We start from the raw sequence: 19,451 nt of genomic DNA, 5'->3' as shown, positions 1-19,451 counted from the left end.
CGTACAACATATACAAAGAAATGTCCACTGTTATTGGAGTTTTAGTTACGAATCGTTTCCTTCCAAGACAATTCAATCTTTTCATATTAATAAAAAATATGCAAGTTACAAATTGTTATATTCCTGAACTCCTTTAAAGGTCAGAGTGGCATATCATTCTCAGCATATAGAATGTTAGAAATACTCTGAGTAGAGTCACGTTGTCTTCAATTTTTCTTTCTTTTTTTTAGATTGAAAGTTTGAACTGAACATAAATTTACAAACAGCTTATTCCTCATATTCTATAATCATATACATGCATGTACATGTAAGTTGTAGTAATGAATATTACCAAAGCATTGCCACTTTAAATTTCTAATTATGTTGACTTCATAGTGGCCCTTATTCTTAAATCCAGTTCAACTTTGGCCATGGCCTAACTCCATGCTATAAGTATGGAAAACTGTAAAAATTATGATTTTATTGTATTTGTTTTATGTTCACTGTACTTTTCCCTCATGCTTTATTGGTGAAGAATTCTATTCTAATTATAATTATTATCCTAGACGGTCATAATTGATTTGAGTGTCAAATTAACTGATAATGCAACCTGCCCTGTTAGAGATTAGTGTCACAATGGCTATCCATAGATAAACTACAACTTTAAACCTGGGTCCCATCTTACAAGGAGTTACAATTGATCCGATCAACCCCATCAACCTCAACTATATGGAAATCCATCCACATCATAATTTTTTTTCTGCAGGAAATTTGCACAATGAATGTCATTTGAAAACAAAAAGAAGCATACTGCACTGTCAAGAAAACAGTGAATGCATGAAGATATATATCTAGTAAATATTTTGAGCAAACATGTATTTTAGATGTTGACATTGCTGGCTTTCCATAGTTGTGGTTGATTGGATCAATCGTAACTCTCTGTAAGACGGGGCCCAGGGTTTGCATTAAACCAGCATTCAGAGAACAGGCCAATGAGTTTACAGTCCTACCTGATCATGTATTTTCTGAAGAGTAGTTCGACACTCGTCTACTTTCTTCCTGACCGTAACCAGGTCCTCCTCGATAGCAACCTTCCTGGATTTGAGATTCTCTTCCCTCATACGATCAAACTCTCGATCGTACTCGTCCCGTTCATCTGGAAGAATCAAGATTTCTTTGTGTCAATAATATCTGTTTTTCCCCCAAATATGTATTTTCGCAATGAATGAAGATCAAAAGTAAATATCCTAGTTAACCTGTTGGAAACTGAGCCCACATATAAGCGGGATGGGGTCAATAGAAAACGGGTGTTATAGCGAAATCATCCAGTATTCAACGGGTTAATAGGGTACTAGGTGCACTACACTAGTAGGGATGTTTAGAGAAAGTAAAAAAGAAGAGAAAAGCTGAATACTTGAACCATGTGAAAGGCAGAAAGTCTATGACAAGATATATGTTTAAAGAGGAAAGAGTAGAGGGGACCAGACCAAGAGGGGATATACAATTTGGGAAAAACTGTTTAAAAAAAAATTTAAGTGGTTCTATCCTTCAAGAGTTAACCAGGATAGCAAAGTGTGTTATCAATCATGCCCATGATGTTCTGTGTACAACTTAATGGTAATCTTTTCCAGGATTCAAGAGGGCGCTGCTGGACATACGAACGCACTGCAGACTGCGCCAGCTGCCCATTGACATAGTCATAGGACACAGATTCATGATCTGAGTGCACAAACCCTGATGATTCTCAGTTTGTGTATGCTTCGGCTGCTGTTCGAAGATCCTGGCAGGTTGGCTCTGCCTCCTTCTTCTGCTGTGTGAAGTGAGGTCAGCAGATGTTTGGACCAATGCTGATGTAGCCAAAAGCAGCGTAGCGTTTGTGTACTGTGAATGTGTGCAAGTGCTGTGCGACTCATTACGTCAAACCCCCGTTTGGAGAAAGACCGCAGTTCAGATTGCAAACTGCGGTGTTATACCCCATTTTCCATTTGGATCTCCCAGAAATCATTTCCAAGCCCTTATCAACCGTGCTTGGCCAGGTAATCCAGGGGTAATCCCCGCTGTCTCAATTTCACCTCCACAGGCCAGTATATGAGCGTTGAGCAAAGGACGAAAAGATAAACAACAGCTGTGCTATTACGTAAGACTTCTCTGCCTGTAGTAGGACCTTCGGAATGAAATTATTGTATTCGATATTTAATCACGTTTTCAAAGGCATATTGTATTCAGTAATCCAATGTTAGTCCATTTTCAATTTCAAACGAAGAAAATCGACCTCGAAATAAGGAAAGTAAGCAAATAAAAATGACGGCATGCTTTGCAGGGACCGCGCTCAGCACTGCGCATGCATCCCATCGTGTGTGGCCCCCTGCTGTGACTGTATATGCCGGGCTGTTGTGTTATCTTCGGACCGACGTCAAGAAACAGGTGTTTTGATACTTAAATTGCTTGCTTGGGGCAGTTAGGGTTTGTCGTACTTGGAGAAGAGAATTGATGAGAAGGGAAACTGGGGTATAGTGTTCTCAAATGGAGGTTTACTTCAAGACTGGCTGATTACTAACAGCTCCATGCCGATCAACGCTCCAACGATCTTCACAATGAAGATAGCAGCGAGTACAGCACGTTGCAAAACTAACTGTCTAACTATGCCCTCTTGAATCACCTGGGGAGCATTTCATCAATTCATGTCTAACAAGTTGTCGGATCTGAAAACTTTCCCTGATTTTGGTTGGCTAAAAAGCACTGTCACTATAGAAACTGTCCAATAAAATAATTGTTGGATAAAACGTCCAACACGTCCTTTCATAAAATGCTTCCCTGGAATAAAAATTAATCTGTCAGATAAAATTTCCTTGATTTTGATTGGCTAAGAAGTGTTGTTTAACAGAAACTGTCCGATAAAAGAATTGTCGGCTAAAACGTCCAACACGTCCTTTCACGAAACACTCCCCGGGTATCAAAATTAAATCTGTCTAATGCAATTACAGAGTAACCCCTCACCGTTGATCAGGAGCTGATCTTCGACCTCCTCATCGCTCTCGACCTCATTCATATGAAGGAACGCACTGAGGCTGTTACTGGCCTCCGTGTACTGGGCTTTCGTCTTCTCCAGGATGGTGGCCTTGGCCGTCAGCTCCAGGAGGAGATCGGCCGTCTTCTTGCTCGCCTCCTCGTAGAGGGTGTGCAGGCGACGGATGTCCAGACGTTTGTTCTTGCAGTCGCTGTAGGTACGGGCCAAGCAGTTCAGGGCTTTCCTGCAGGATGGAGATAAATAAGATATACATCAGAGAAAGATAGGTTATGAACTATTTTGCATCCGAATTCTCCCATTCCCCCAAAACTGCAGAAAGTCAGTTTTTCTCTATCCCCACAACCTTTATAGTGACATGACGGTGCAGATGCTGATCAAATTCTGCTGAGTACAATGCAAGCTGAATTATAAACTTACTGAGGAATTAATTTTACAGCAGTTTTTTTTACTTCAATGAGATCTGGATTCATTCATTGCAGTCAAGCGTTACTTTGACACAAATCAAATTTACATGTAACATCACAGCCAAGAATATCTCCTGAATCTCCAAGTGTATGTACATGTATGTACCACATAAAAAATTTGCATTAATTATTTTTTAGAAGATGCTCAATTGAGACATATATGAAATAATTCAGCTTAAGACATGTTTCTTTTCTTTAAATAAGCAGGCAGTTTTGAGGTGTAAATTTTAATTCTGATTCACTCAGTAGAATCTTTAATCTAAAGGCATGTTGAAATTCATGTCTTACTTGAGTCTGCCTACTTTGGCAGTATTCTCTTTGCTCTTGTTATTGTAGATATATCTGAAGCAATCCATGAACCGTCGGAATGTCCTCGGACCTACAAACAGCTCCTGTTTGCCTGGGCTATCAGCATAATAGTGTTTTTGCTACATGAAAATAAACAAATTCAAACAAGGAAAAGATTGTGAATTAGACTGAGCAAGTAAAGTACAAGATACATGAATGTGAATGGTGTCTGAACTTGAGAAGATATACATGTATACTGATTACCCTATTAATCCTAATACCATATCTTCTCAGTTTATCCATTAATCACCTTTTCATTTTTGTCAGTGTAGGGTTGAAGAAAATTATATGTTTGGAGTTGAAAATAAATGAAGTTCTAAATCATCAAACTGAAGGAGAATAAAGCAGACGCAAAATGAAGAGAACTTAAACCGAAGGAGTCTGGTTGTACACTGTTTAATATCTGGGCTATTTTGCCTCAGCTTAACTTTGGATCACAGTATAATTTACATATATATTTAAATTAGAAATAACAACCAATCAAACTAAAGAAAATGGAAGGATCGAACTAAAATGTAAGAACCCAATTCATAAGATAAACCAATAAGGAATGAGATGAGATGACAAAGATGTCTGGTGATTATGTAATAATGGAAGTAGAAACTAAGGAGTCAGGTGAGGGATGGAATGAGTGGAACACCTGAAGAGAGAATAGAGAAGGAATGAAGATGACAAGAGAAACACAGGAAAGGCATTCAGAGTAGAATGAATGAATGACAACTGAATATCATTAAACTCAAATAACCTAAGTCCAGACTGCAAGGGCAGTACTGAAAAGAAATGCAAATGAACTAAAGTCTAGACAGAACAGAAATGTAAAACACCTGAAGAAAACACAAGTCAAAGGAAATAAACAAAATAGGTAAATGACAAATTAACAATCCTACATAAACTTTCTCCTTCCAAAAAATTGTCCTCAATTTTCAAAAAGTAAAAAACTAAAATATAAAATAAAGCTGCAAAACCAGAATTTGACAAGTTGAACATCTAACATTATTTACATAAAAGTATTTAAAAAGAAGTAACGTAACCATGACATAATTCAATATTTACAATAAATGTGAAGACCAGGAGAGGATGGAAAAATTTGAAGAAAAAAATATTTTATCAGAATTTTGAACTTTTCCTTTTTGGCATCATATGAGTAACTTTAATGGAAAATGAACATGCAAATAATTTCAATGTATATCTTATACTTGCATGCCATGAAATGAAATACCGTAGCAATAAGAAAAAAAACAAAAAAGAATTGAAAATTTTTGTCTTGATTTCGGAAAAGAAAAAAAATGTTATAATCTTGAATATATATACATATATTTTTCAAATTATTAAAGATTTCTGTTTTTGTTAAAATTATGCATGTCTTGCCAACTGGAAAAATGTATCTCCTTGACTTACCAAAAAAATGAAAAACTTATGAGAGCACCACTAGACAAATAGATAAAAACAATTATGGTAGCTCAAAGGAATATTGAACATTGAAAAGTGCAAGACAAAATACTACTGAACTTTACAAAAATTAAACATATGACGTTCAGCAAATAACATAATTACCAGAAATGATGAAAAATCAAACATTTGAATTTATATAAAGCCATATTTTCTGAAATTATATGACAAAGTATATCTGTGAAAATCTTTGACTTTACTTTAAAAAAGACATTAAACTAGGGGTATCAAAAATCTAGGAATTTTAACTGAATGTTGGAAAAAGAAATTACTGAGTAATACAAATAAACAAGTGGAATGCCTCTGGCCGTCTCACCTGCATCACGCGATTCAATATAGCAGCAGTGCTGATTTTGAAAACTACTATAACTCGCACAAGATGTTCAGTGATACTTGGTTACTCTTATTTCCATGTTTTATGAACTAGACCAATACACTTATAGAGATATGATGGCAATTCAACAAATACCCCCAACGTGGCCAAAGTTCTTTGACCTTACATGACCTTTGACCTTGATCATGTGACCTGAAACTCGCACAGGATGTTCAGTGATACTTGATTACTATTATGTCCAAGTTTTATGAACTAGACCAACACACTTTCAAATTTATGGCTGTAATTCAACAAATACCCCAATTTGGCCAAAGTTCATTGACCCTAAATGACCTTTGACCTTGATCATGTGACCTGAAACTTGCACAGGATGTTCAGTAATACTTGATTACTATTATGTCCAAGTTTCATGAATCAGATCCATAAACTTTCAAAGTTATGATGGTAATTCAACAGATACCCCCAATTCGGCCAAAGTTCATTGACCCTAAATGACCTTTGACCTTGGTCATGTGATGTGAAACTCATGCAGGATGTTCAGTGATACTTGATTAACCTTATGTATAAGTTTCATGAACTAGGTCCATATATTTTCTAAGTTATGATGACATTTCAAAAACTTAACCTTAGGTTAAGATTTTGATGTTGATTCCCCCAACATGGTCTAAGTTCATTGACCCTAAATGACCTTTGACCTTGGTCATGTGACATGAAACTCAGGCAGGATGTTCAGTAATACTTGATTAACCTTATGGCCAAGTTTCATGAACTAGGTCCATATACTTTCTAAGTTATGCTGTCATTTCAAAAACTTAACCTCAGGTTAAGATTTGGTGTTGACGCCGCCGTCGCCGCCGCCGCCACCGCCGTCGCAAAAGCGGCGCCTATAGTCTCACTCTGCTATGCAGGTGAGACAAAAAGACTTATTTTGTATAATTTGTAGAATTACAATGATGAAACTTCAATAGTAAAAAATAAGAAATGATTTAAATTGAACATTGAACTAAATCTGACTTTGTGCAATATCATTGATAAAACTTTAATAAATATACCGTGATTAAAATTGAAATAGTTTTTTGAGCATTAAGGTATACACATGAATGTGAATGGTGTCTGAACTTGAGAAGATATACATGTATACTGATTACCCTATTAATCCTAATACCATATCTTCTCAGTTTATCCATTAATCACCTTTTCATTTTTGTCAGTGTAGGGTTGAAGAAAATTATATGTTTGGAGTTGAAAATAAATGAAGTTCTAAATCATCAAACTGAAGGGGAATAAAGCAGACGCAAAATGAAGAGAACTTAAACCGAAGGAGTCTGGTTGTACACTGTTTAATATCTGGGCTATTTTGCCTCAGCTTAACTTTGGATCACAGTATAATTTACATAAATATTTAAATTAGAAATAACAACCAATCAAACTAAAGAAAATGGAAGAATCGAACTAAAATGTAAGAACCCAATTCATAAGATAAACCAATAAGGAATGAGATGAGATGACAAAGATGTCTGGTGATTATGTAATAATGGAAGTAGAAACTAAGGAGTCAGGTGAGGGATGGAATGAGTGGAACACCTGAAGAGAGAATAGAGAAGGAATGAAGATGACAAGAGAAACACAGGAAAGGCATTCAGAGTAGAATGAATGAATGACAACTGAATATCATTAAACTCAAATAACCTAAGTCCAGACTGCAAGGGCAGTACTGAAAAGAAATGCAAATGAACTAAAGTCTAGACAGAACAGAAATGTAAAACACCTGAAGAAAACACAAGTCAAAGGAAATAAACAAAATAGGTAAATGACAAATTAACAATCCTACATCAGTTCTTATCATTAACAATATAATTACCATCATCCTGATTTCTATCTTTATATAATTTTTGAAATGTGTTGGGTCTGGAACCGTTTAATTCAAAAGGGAGCGTAAATAAGTCAAATAAGGAGACTGGAAAATCTTGTGTTCACAGTTGAAATCGTAAAGCATTTATACAATCTTCCAATATATTCAACACAAATGTTACATATGGAATATATATAGAAAGACAAAAGAGTAAAGTGTTGCTACCATTTCCAGTGTAGTACTGTATGTGGTACCATTTCTGCATAAAAGCCATTTCACTTAAGCTAATCATCACACATTCTAAATTGGCAACTCAATGAAAACAAGAAAATCATTGTTTCAAAATGCAAATTGGCAACTATTCATGAAAACTTTGCAATCAACATACAACGTGACTGATGATATATCCATATGTGATATTTTAATAATAATAATAATATAGGGTACTTATATTGCGCACATATCCACCTTGTTAGGTGCTCAAGGTGCTCCTATATTACCCGGCTAAGCTAGGCATTCATAGCGCACACAGCTTTTTAAGGAAGTACTTCCTACCGGTACCCATTTACCTATCATTATTATTATTATTATCATATGTGATATTTTGAAAGTATGAAAATGAATATGAATGAATAATTGTTGCCAATTTAAGGATCAAAGCGCAGATTAATCTTTGACTTTTAGGCTGTGTACCTCTATATGAAACACAACCCTTCGTGATTAAAACTTACCTTAATCCTCTCTTTCATGATGAGTTTAGTATACGGTAGATTATCGACTTTGTGGGTGTGGACCTTGACGATCTCTTTCTTGCCGTGGAGTTTGAGAGTGGTTAGCTTAATCTTCTCGTCCACGCTCCCAGCCCACGGGATCTGATTGCAGTCACGCAGGACAAAGCTGTGTATGGTCGACATGCAGGTCACTAGATTCTCCCTGAAACAGGAACAGGAACAGGAAGAAAAATAATAATAAAATAATTTTGCCTCCGAAGTGCTGAAAAGAGCCCTGGAAAATTCCCATTCAAAGCAATGTTACAGCTTATCCAATGTTGCAGATTCATAGTGTTGAAAAGTAGCCCTGGCCCCTGAAAACAATTCAATTTGATTTATTTATTGAATAAGAATCTCTAATGGGGCGTTGCAAGAAACTTGCGATCAATTGCAGGTCTATTTTCGGTCCCTAAATCAATCATATGTCTTGCCATTAATTGTAAATTTGTAATTGATTGCTGATCTGCTCCATGAAACAAGGAGTGTAATCTGATTTGCTATAGTTAAAAGTGATCAATCAATTGTAAAATATCAACAGAATATTTACAATTGATTGCAAATATTTTCTTTCAACACCACTTAGTCAATCGTTAAGAAGTCATTAGACAGTTCAATAATTGAAGGTGATAGGAAACACATGCAAATCTTTCCTGTTGGGTGTTTCATAAAGCTGATTGTATATGTTACAAGTGACTTTAGGAATGACTTGAGACCTTTTCTTGGGCGCTAAATCAACACCAATGAAAATTTGGTGTACATGTATATCATTTATCACAAGGGTCACCATTTGTGCATAATCGTGCATAACTTAAAAACAGCTTTATGAAACACCCTGTCCTGTAAAACTATCTCAAAGAAATGTTTTAAAAAATAAAAATTCATATGAATATCAATATATAAATAGATTTATATCATGATTACATTGATTTGAGCAATGCCATTTTTTTTACTCTTGAACTGGTGAAAACAATATTTTTTACTATTACACTGCAAGAACTAAGCATTAGTGATATCATGACACAAAACGATATTAATTCAATATGCCCATGCTATTGTAAGTATATATCCCTGTGTAAAAATGACACTATATCACTGAACTCGGCTGTGCTTCGTGGAATAGCAAAATCAAAATTTGAGCTCATGTTATATTTTGTACTATCGCACTCTAAGGCATTCAATATTTGTATAATAGGGATATCTACCTTGTTTCTTCGGAACTATTCTTGGCAAGATGATGTTTCTGAATGTAGTAACCTGCTTCTCCTAATAGTGCACTCTGAGACCAGTCGCAAACCCAGTTCATCTGCATTCCACTCAATAACCCAGGATATTTACTGAAAAAACGTCAATGAGACATTACTATTTGCATTAGAGCAAAAAAAAGGTGTATAATTCAGTATAAATATAAACCTGCAAAGCATTCTACTTCCTTTTTCATGTTTCTCTTCAAGCATCATCCTAATTCTCTTTCTTCTCCTGCTTTTCTTACCTCTCCTTGTCTCATTACATCTTTCTCCTCCTGCATGCAGTTCTTTTTTTCCCTTTCCTCCTCTGTCTTACCTTCTTCTCCATATCTCACTGCTACTCTTTCATCATTACCATAGTAGCCACATTAATAGTCATCATCTTCTTCCTCTTATTCATCATCATCATCATCAATTCCAATGATATCATCATCATCATCATCATTGTCATCATTATAATCATCACCATCACCATCATCACCAGCATCATCAGCATCATCATCATCATTATAATCATCATCATCATTGTCATCATCACCGGCACCACCATCACCATCATCATCATCCTAATCAATTTCAATGACAGCAATAGATGATATGCATTACTGAATTTATCTTATCTTAAAGAAACTTCATATTTCAAAATTAAATGCTAGATCAACACAAAACCTTACCTTGGAGCTATCTTGAGGAGTCTATGTGTTGGTGGCAGGCAGAGGATGATATGCAAATTAGTCTTGACCCTTGACACAAAGAACTTCATTGGGTCAACCAACACATTGGGGAAATGTCTCTTCATTGCCGGTGTCAATGCCTAGTACATTATGGAGAAAAATGAATAAGAATATTTCAATCAGCAATTTATCTATTTTTAATTCTCACCATTCATTCATTAAACTGTACCTCTACCTGTACATACCTCACTTTCTATTTTACTCAGTCATTTACTTAATACTCATTTGGTTAAACAACTAAATAGAATTAACATGGCTTCTCAGCTCTAAAATTATTCTGCTGTACTTTAGCAAAAGGAAACAAGTTACAAAAGTATCATTTCTTGTAAATGAGCAATGTGTGTTTGTCATTTACATAGGCGTCAATGCAATTTAATAGCATATTTTCTTCAATATCTTTCCATAAAACGATAATTTCTTCCCCAAATTTTGACTGAACGTGCAACATACAAAGGGTGTTTCAGAAACAACAATAACTCAAATTTGACCGATGTGTCACTTGCTTCCTTTTGCCAAAGTTGGGCAGTATTTTCCTGAGAAGAAATTGAGAAAATTTTGTTTTTCAACATTCAACTATGTCTGCAAGAAATGCACCGCTGCAAGAAAATAACTGTTTTTATGTTTTTTCAATTTTAGAATCCACGGATATGCAGAGAAGAAAATCATGACTAATTACCTGTAAGAGTCCATCCAGCTCATCATTGGAGAAGAGGGGAGGGTATTCCCCACATATCAAGATACTGTTGATTGCATCCAGGTATACATCTTCCTTCAAATCACGACCCTACAGATCATGAAACAAGCAAATATGAAACTCACTGATGACAAAGGGCTGAGGAAGTTAGCAGCCTCAAAGGCTTACAACCGAAAGCTTACCAAAAACAGGTAAAAAAAATTATTGTGGAAAAAAAAATGTTTCCTCTTGTCTACACACCAATCAGATGAATCTTTTCAGTGATATATTATGAGAGAGGCCCTAAAGCAAAGAAAAATCATGACTGTACATCAATCAGCTATTATCATTTGAGGCACGGGCCGCGGAACGGTTTTCAAAGTGGGGGGGCTGAGCCAAAGGTGGGGGGGGGGCTGACCATGCAAAAAATCACAATCACATGGTCATTTATACGCTTTTGTACACGGTTCTGGAAAAAAGTGGGGGGCTGAAGCCCTCCCAGCCCCTGCCCCTGTGAGGAGATATGAGGTATTCCCCACAATTACTGAACAACTGAACAAAATAGAATACATAGTAAATACGTTGTTATAACATAGGTTGCCTTACCTATCACCAGACATGTTAAACCGCGTTCTGACAGCTGAAATATTTTATTTACAACATGCCAAAGTCTGCAAAAAAATCCATCTTATTCTACCATGGATTTCAGTTTTAAGTAATTTGAAATCAAATCCTTTTTATATTGATTTGATTTGATTTGATAAATGATTTGATATTCTGTAAACTGTACATTTGTATTCATTTGGTGTTATGCTGTTATGACAATTATACATGTACTCATAGCACTTAACACTTTGTACATTTACTGTTTGGGTGACAATATATATATATTATAATGCTTACCTCTCACATACCTTTATTGAATTTGACATCCATTTGTGGTAGATCCAAAAGCACCCTTTACTTACCGTGAACATGAGAGTAAGCATCTTGCCCTCCGTACCGGAGAGCCTGACCGCCGAGCGTAGTCCGTCAAAGAATGTATTCGCCTTGGTGGTGTCCATGGGATGAATGGGCATGTCTGCAACGTGAAGGGCTAGGTTCACCAACGTGGTGAGATGACTACCGATAGCGCCGACCAACATCATGCTACCACTGAACCATGGTTGGTGGGGGGGGAGAGGAGGAGAGAATAGAAAATAGGTATTAGCCTTGGTGGTATCCATGGGATGTATGGGCATGTCTGCAACATGAAGGGCTAGGTTCACCAACGTGGTGAGATGACTACCGATGGCACCGACCAACATCATGCTACCGCTGCACCATGGATGGTGGAAAGTATGTGGGAAGAGAAAAAAGGTATTAGCCTTGGTGGTATCCATGGGATGTATGGACATTTCTGCAACATGAAGGGCTAGGTTCACCAACGTGGTGAGATGACTACCGATGTCACCGACCAACATCATGCTACCGCTGCACCATGGTTGGTGGAAAGTATGTGGAGAGAGAAAAGAAAATAGGTATTAGCCTTAGTGGTATCCATGGGATGTATGGGCATGTCTGCAACGTGAAGGGCTAGGTTCACCAACGTGGTGAGATGACTACCGATGGCACCGACCAACATCATACTACCGCTGCACCATGGATGGTGGCGAGTATGTGGGGAGAAAACAAAAAACGAGTGTTAGCCTTGGTGGCATCAATGGAATGTATGGGCATGTCTGCAACGTGAAGGGCTAGGTTCACCAACGTGGTGAGATGACTACCGATGGCACCGACCAACATCATGCTACCGCTGAACCATGGATGGTGGAAAGTAAGTGGAGAAAGAATAGAAAATATATTTAAATCTACAACTGTGAGTCTCGATAGCTGTCCTGAGCCTATTCAGTGAGCATATTGTCAGTCTGTGTATGTTAAGAAACTTTACCAGTTTTCTTTGCATCTAAAGTTGTTGGTTGTAGTTCCAAAGAAATCATAAGATTGAGCTTATTCCGACCGAGCCATCATCATCATCACCATCATCAACACCAACATCATTATCATCATCATCAACATCATCATCGTCACCATGGTTTATTTCCAATTCGTCTAATGCCAATTCGTCCAATTGCCAACTCGTCTACTACTATTTGGTCTATCATCAGTTCGTCTACTCACCACATGGTCTACTTTCATTAAGTCTAATGCCATTCCGTCTAATAACCAGTTGGTCCAATAGCCATTTAGTCCATATACCATTTGGTCTAATTAAACTAAAGTGTTAATTGTGCAAAAGGAATGAAAAGAAAATGGGTAGTCGACCAACTGGTTATTAGACGAAATGGTCATAGACGAAATGGTGATTAGACAAAGTGATGATTGGAACAAATGGTTATTGGACCAAATGGTTGTTAGACAAAATGTACATTATGCAAGTATACACCTACCCGTGGTGGAAGCTCAGAACACGGTGCATGCGGATCACGTGATAGATGACATCATCGGAGAGCATGATGTTGAGGGTGACGTTACCGAATTCTTCGTTGTACCGGGTCAGGTGGGACAAGATGCACTTGTGGACCATCTCCAGGTTACACACCGGCTGAAGAATAACCTGCAAAGAAAAAAGAGAGTAAAGCTTGGATGAGGTAACAGTTCCACCACAAGCTGTATTTCACAATGCATTTTCTGGGGGCACTGTGGTCTAGTGGTTATGACTCTTGTCTTTCAATCTGAGGGACATGGGTTTCGATGTCCTGTTTTTCTTCAGCAAGAAATTTACCCACACTGTGCTGGACTCAACCCAAGGTGAGGTGAATGGGTACCAGAAAGGAAGAAATTCCTTGAATGCCAGAGCGCCTGGAGGTAGCACGGCTATAAACAGAGGAGCTTTGTATCCTCAGGCAAAAAGCGCTTTAAAAATCCAGCTATAATTATTATCATTCAAAAGGGCCCATTACATAATGCTTAGTGATTGATCACAGGACTGATTTTTACAACTGAACATACACAATATCCTATGCAATTAATCATAGTAAGGAGCCGTATGATCAATGGCCAAGCTTTGTGTTACATGGGTCAGATATAGGATGGAAAGGAAAGAGACATTGAGTGGGATTCCTGGGCCCCATCTCACAAAGAGTTGCGGTTGATCCGATCAATCTCAACTATATGGAAAGCAATCATCGTCATAATTTTCACCATAGGAAATTTGCACAATGTCCTTTGTACACAAAGAGTAGCACACCAAATTGTCAAGATAACAATGAATGTAGGAGTATACATCATTATCTAGAAAACATTTGGAACATTCCTGCATTATAAATGTTGACGTTGCTGGCTTTCCATAGTTGTGGTTGATCTGGGCCCCGTCTTACAAAGAGCTTCGATTGATCCAATCAATCGTAACTATATGGAAATCCACCAGGGTCATAATTTTTTCTACAGGAAATTTGCACAATGTCCTTTGTAACCAAAGAGAAACATTGTGAATTTTCAAGAAAACGATGAATGCATGAGTATAAATCATCATCTAGAAAACATGTTGAACATTCCTGCATTATGAATGTTGACGTTGCTGGCTTTCCATAGTCGTGGTTGATTGGATCAATTGCAACTCTTAGTAAGACGGAGCCCTGCTGAACACTGCTACAAAACATGGCTCACAGAAGTTTTTTAAGGGTAAGTGACTCCCAAAGGCTGTCTCACATTCCATAAAATCACAGAGAGTTACCAACTTCTCAGAAGTGATGTAGTGAAAAAGAAAAGGGCTTGCATTAGACAGTAGAACTTCAACAGAACCTACCCTGACTGTTTTCTGTGACATGGAAGTGATTGGTCTTTGATAACCTCTGTGCTCGATAGGAAACGTCACAAAGTGTTCAAAGATGCCCTCATCCTCCTCACCCTTCGGGATCTCCTACAGGAAAAGATCAATATCAAATATAAAATTGATTTAATCATATAAGTACAAAATGATAGCCTGTGCTGAATAACATTGTTTGGCTAACTTTTAAGATTGATCGTACATGAACACAATAATCAATTGTAATAATCGATTCCTCAATTTTCATTTCTGTTTTTAAACATATCGGGCAATTCCGTGAAATAATCAACCGTTTTGTACATCCGACCCCAATTTATCTCAAGTTTTACTTCACTTTTCATATAAACTGATCAAGTCATGGTCATTTGACAGTATTACAGACTGTCATTTATATGAACCAGAAATCAGAGACAGAAAATTTCATGAAGGTCTCGCATACATAGGGTCAGACGTACATGTTTTATGGAACTGCCCTATTACGAATGTTACTAACGTTACATATAACAGAAAGCAAGGGTAGTATAACGACATGAACTGATATTTCCATTACATCTGAGTAGAACTGTCATCACTTACCGCTTTGCAGATTTCCTCCAGGTTTTTATCAAACCAATTAATGTCCGATGTTCGGCACAGACGATCACGCATTATCCTCTGGACCTCGTGTCGCCATAGCGATGCCACCATGTTGATTTCTCCTCTAGCTTCTTCTGACAGTCTCATCAAACACTATTAAAAAGAAGGAAGAATGTGATAAAAGTATTTTATGAGACTTTTTTTATTTCTATACTCATTATATGAAATGGATATATGTGATATTTTTCAATTTATTAGTAACATTTCCAGATATATAATCCATCGATTGTATAAGATGCATTTTCAAAACATCTAGCAATAAATCTAATCAAATAGTGCTATTCTTAATTATTTTTATTTTGATATTGTTGTTATATTAACATTCCATATAATCCATGATAACAAATAAGTGGTCAAACCCAAAGTTCCCAGTTTTTATCAACTTTGTTTGGTTTTCCAAAATTCAAATATAGCTGAGATCAATTGATTAAGATCTACTAAATGAAAACAGATTATAAAATGGCAATATGGAACCAAGCCAAATGATTGGTTGAAATCTATCACATGACCAGTCAATCATTTTAGCTAATGGGTAAATTTGCTAATGACTGATACTAATTAATTGTTCTATTGAATAGTCATGGTTTTGAGATGAGGATGACTTACAAAATAACATGGAGCCAGATCGCAATTATATAAAACATATAATCCACATTATATTGCTCTAGCATTAGAGTACTTGCACAGGCTCATTACCTTTGAAATAATTCAAAGGCCCTCGGCTATGACTCGGGCATGTCAGAGCTGTTCCAAAGTTACCTCGGGTGCATAATTCTTACCAATGCCCTCAATGATGTGTATTGGCATCACCTGTGCCTGGCAGGCGAAAGATGAACCGAATGACTATGACCCGCAGGTCTCTCCTCCCGATATAATTGATGAGGGGGTGTAGGTGGGCCACTGCACCAGGGTTTCCCCCAACTCTTTTACCAACAGTGCATTGGGTTCTTAATGTGCAAAGGTGGTGACTCTCCTCTACACAGGGCCTCCATATAATGTCCTGTCCGAGGATGGAGTGTTTTCCACTGTAACATAGCCTCCATCTATAGCCAGGAAAGGGGCACGTTTACACACAACAAACAGACTAATTCATGAAACCTACCTGGAATGTCTTGGAGATGTCCCTGAGGGTGAACATGTAATGGTATCGTCCAGGCATCGGCGTAGGGCGCAGGACATTCTGGACGGAGGTCAGAAGCTTACAGGAGGCATTGACGATAGCGTCCTGGAGCTCCTGGGCAAGGGACTGACCGTTGTGCTTGGTCATGTTGCCATCCAGGACGGCATCAACGATGCTGCTCAATGCTCCTTCCTTTGGCTCGGGTAGGTGGATGAGAACAAAGTGGCGCTGTGGATGAAACGAAGAGGAAATATTTGGAGTTTTCGATTTATATGACATTGTTTGTTTACAAGGAAGGATGATTGGTTTGATTGATATTGAATCAATAGGATACAAAATCATAGGCCATCATCCACATCATCGTCATCAAGATCATCATCATCATCATCACCATCATCATCATCAACATAATCATCATCAGCAGCAGCACTATCAGCATCATCATTCTCTTCCTCCTCCTCCGCCTCATTATCGTCATCGCAAACATCTTCATAAACATAAAAAAAATCCTCCTCCTCCTCATCTCCACGTCAACATCCTCACCATCATAACTATTTTTTCTCCTACTCAACCTCATCATCGTCATCATCATCTCCATCATCATTATCATCGCCATCATCTTCACCATCATCATCATTACAACAACAATCATCATCATCACCATCGTGATTATCATCACCATCATCAATCATCATCACTATGCATCATCATCATCATCACCATCATGCTCCCCATTATCACTGCAACCAAGATAACAACTTCAAGTTTTCTCACCAATAACCTATCTGGTATCTTCCTGCTGCTAGAACTGGGATAGTTGTTCATGGTGCAGGCAGAGAGCACCACTAGATCTTCAATGGTCCTCCACTCAAACGGCTTCTGCAGCGTGATCAGAAGTCGCTCATCCAGGAGTTGGCGCATGAGCTCGTTGCAACGCTGCACACCGTGCTCATCACAGGGTGGGAGGTTGATGTCATCGATGAACAGCTGGAATCGCTTGTTGTCTCGGGCACCATAAACAAACCCTGAAGAGAAAAAAAAATAGTGATCGTGTACTATGGTATTTTGTGACCAATTTCAGCCCCAAATCACACTCTTGAATAACAATCATGATGCTTGTATGTTTGAGTTTTAACAGACGTATATCTATCAGATATGATTATTTACGTCTGGGAACGACATTTTATGTCACCGTCTAAAAAAGGTGACTTGCACTCAAACCTCTACATCAATTTGTAGCTTCCCAAATGGAGCTTTGTTTATGGGCACATGCCACAACACCCAGTTAGTAATGCTGTATCTATAATACTGTGATTTTATTTGTAAACAGTGATTTGTGTAAAATTCTACCATTCAGCATAGCACACAGTTTGACCTTATGTGGATACTGTACCTCAAATTCTAATTCATTTTCTTCAATCTCTTCACAAACAGATGAAAAAGTAGATGTTATACGATATGCATTCATTTGATAAACAAAAGACTTGTAATACCGCTTTTTACCTTGTCTATGGTGTATGTTGGCCTCAATGAACTGCTGTAGCTGAGATGCTGTGGATGCCCCGGAAAACACCAGTCTCTTTGTTATCTGGTTGCTTGAATCTGGTAGAAATAAACCATTTAATTGCAATCAATAGAGAATTTCTGTAAGACACTCAACTATCATTATGGACATTCTAGCAATGTCGGATGAGAAGCAACAGACGATGGCAATACCTTCAACTTTCATATTCAAATGTACATTTAATAATAATAATAATCCGCTTTTATATAGCGCTTAATACATCGGAAAGACGTGTCTAAGCGCTTTACAGATATATCATTACCCCGGTCATCAGATTCAATCAGTCATTCCCGACTCATTTGTATGAGTCATACTCATCAACCTATTTTGGCTTGTATAAACCTCTTGAAATAAGTTACATTTTTCATAGGAGGCATGATAGCTCACTCGGTAGAGGGGTGGTATTGCAGTGTGGTGACCTAGGATCGATTCCCACTTGGTTCACCCAGGCCCCGTTGGTAAGGCATTTATCTTCATTACCAGGTCCCTTGAAGAGGACCTTAAGCCTACAGTCCTCTGGTTGCTTACAAATATCCATGCTTTCTTAGCAAGCAGGTAATGAATGCAAATAATGAATATTGTGATATCAATTTGGAGAACATTGCAGTTGACAAATCTCCTCCGGATTAACACGAATGAGTGACATCACAATAGGGGTGACCATTTACGAAGGCCACAGCACACCTTATGACTGGTCCACAATCCGATTTTAGAACAAATCGCATTTCGCTCATTTTCTCGAAATGTGAATGAAAAGTATCTTTTTATTTGAGGTTCAAATTAACTGAAAGAATACTAATATAAAAATTTGGATGATTGCAAGCCTTTATTTTCGATTAAAGGCCAAATTAGTTTCAAATCATAGCCAATCGTACGACTGCTATGACGTCCTGACGACTAGATATTAAATTTGCTTTTATTCTAATAGGGATGATAGCATAGTCACAGATTTGAACATAGGTATTCGTACAATGATTTATAACATTAGGCAGTAAGATATTCCATGTCTCAATACTATCATCAAATTCTACTACACTTTATTCCAAAATTGATTCGCAGACCAACCGTAAGGTGTGCTGTAGCCTTTAGGGGACACGCAAATTGTCTCACTCACCTAGTGTATTGATGAAGTCGTTGATCATAGCAGTCTTTCCACATCCTGGTGGTCCCAGTAGCATCACATGCATGTTGGTAAGATTGGCAAATTCTAGCAGAACTCTAGTACGGATCTAAAAAGATTGGATGACATGGGGTCAATTACGATCACAAAGCGCAATTGATTTTGTAGCCACCAGAGCTACATGTACCAACCTGAACAAGAACATTTCAGTATTTTAAAAGCTGAAAATCAGTATTTTGGTGAGGAAATCAGTATTTTCAAAGAAATATCATAGGACAACACACAAAACTGAAACATTAGAAATCAGTATTTTTGCATGAAACCATCA

General features: G+C 37.5%; 1 protein-coding gene across 1 annotated transcript in view; it reads right to left on the bottom strand.

Moving 5' to 3' along the window:
- LOC129259407 (dynein axonemal heavy chain 5-like) overlaps positions 1-19,451 on the bottom strand; it is a 120,616-nt gene that overhangs the window by 46,927 nt on the left and 54,238 nt on the right. Inside the window, exons 49-63 of the mRNA XM_064098569.1 lie at positions 19,118-19,232; positions 17,943-18,041; positions 17,214-17,464; positions 16,422-16,667; positions 15,260-15,412; positions 14,663-14,776; positions 13,305-13,471; positions 11,844-12,030; positions 10,879-10,986; positions 10,143-10,282; positions 9,427-9,558; positions 8,186-8,387; positions 3,760-3,899; positions 2,977-3,230; positions 990-1,135 (exon numbers count right to left, since the gene is read on the bottom strand). Of these exons, the coding sequence (XP_063954639.1) occupies positions 990-1,135; positions 2,977-3,230; positions 3,760-3,899; positions 8,186-8,387; positions 9,427-9,558; positions 10,143-10,282; positions 10,879-10,986; positions 11,844-12,030; positions 13,305-13,471; positions 14,663-14,776; positions 15,260-15,412; positions 16,422-16,667; positions 17,214-17,464; positions 17,943-18,041; positions 19,118-19,232 (2,454 nt within the window). The remainder of the gene's footprint in view (positions 1-989; positions 1,136-2,976; positions 3,231-3,759; positions 3,900-8,185; positions 8,388-9,426; positions 9,559-10,142; positions 10,283-10,878; positions 10,987-11,843; positions 12,031-13,304; positions 13,472-14,662; positions 14,777-15,259; positions 15,413-16,421; positions 16,668-17,213; positions 17,465-17,942; positions 18,042-19,117; positions 19,233-19,451) is intronic.

The sequence above is a fragment of the Lytechinus pictus genome, chromosome 4, assembly GCF_037042905.1.
Source record: "Lytechinus pictus isolate F3 Inbred chromosome 4, Lp3.0, whole genome shotgun sequence".
Taxonomy (NCBI): Eukaryota; Metazoa; Echinodermata; class Echinoidea; order Temnopleuroida; family Toxopneustidae; genus Lytechinus; species Lytechinus pictus.
The sequence above is the reverse complement of the archived record's forward strand: the minus strand, read 5'-3'. Positions and strand labels throughout refer to the sequence as shown.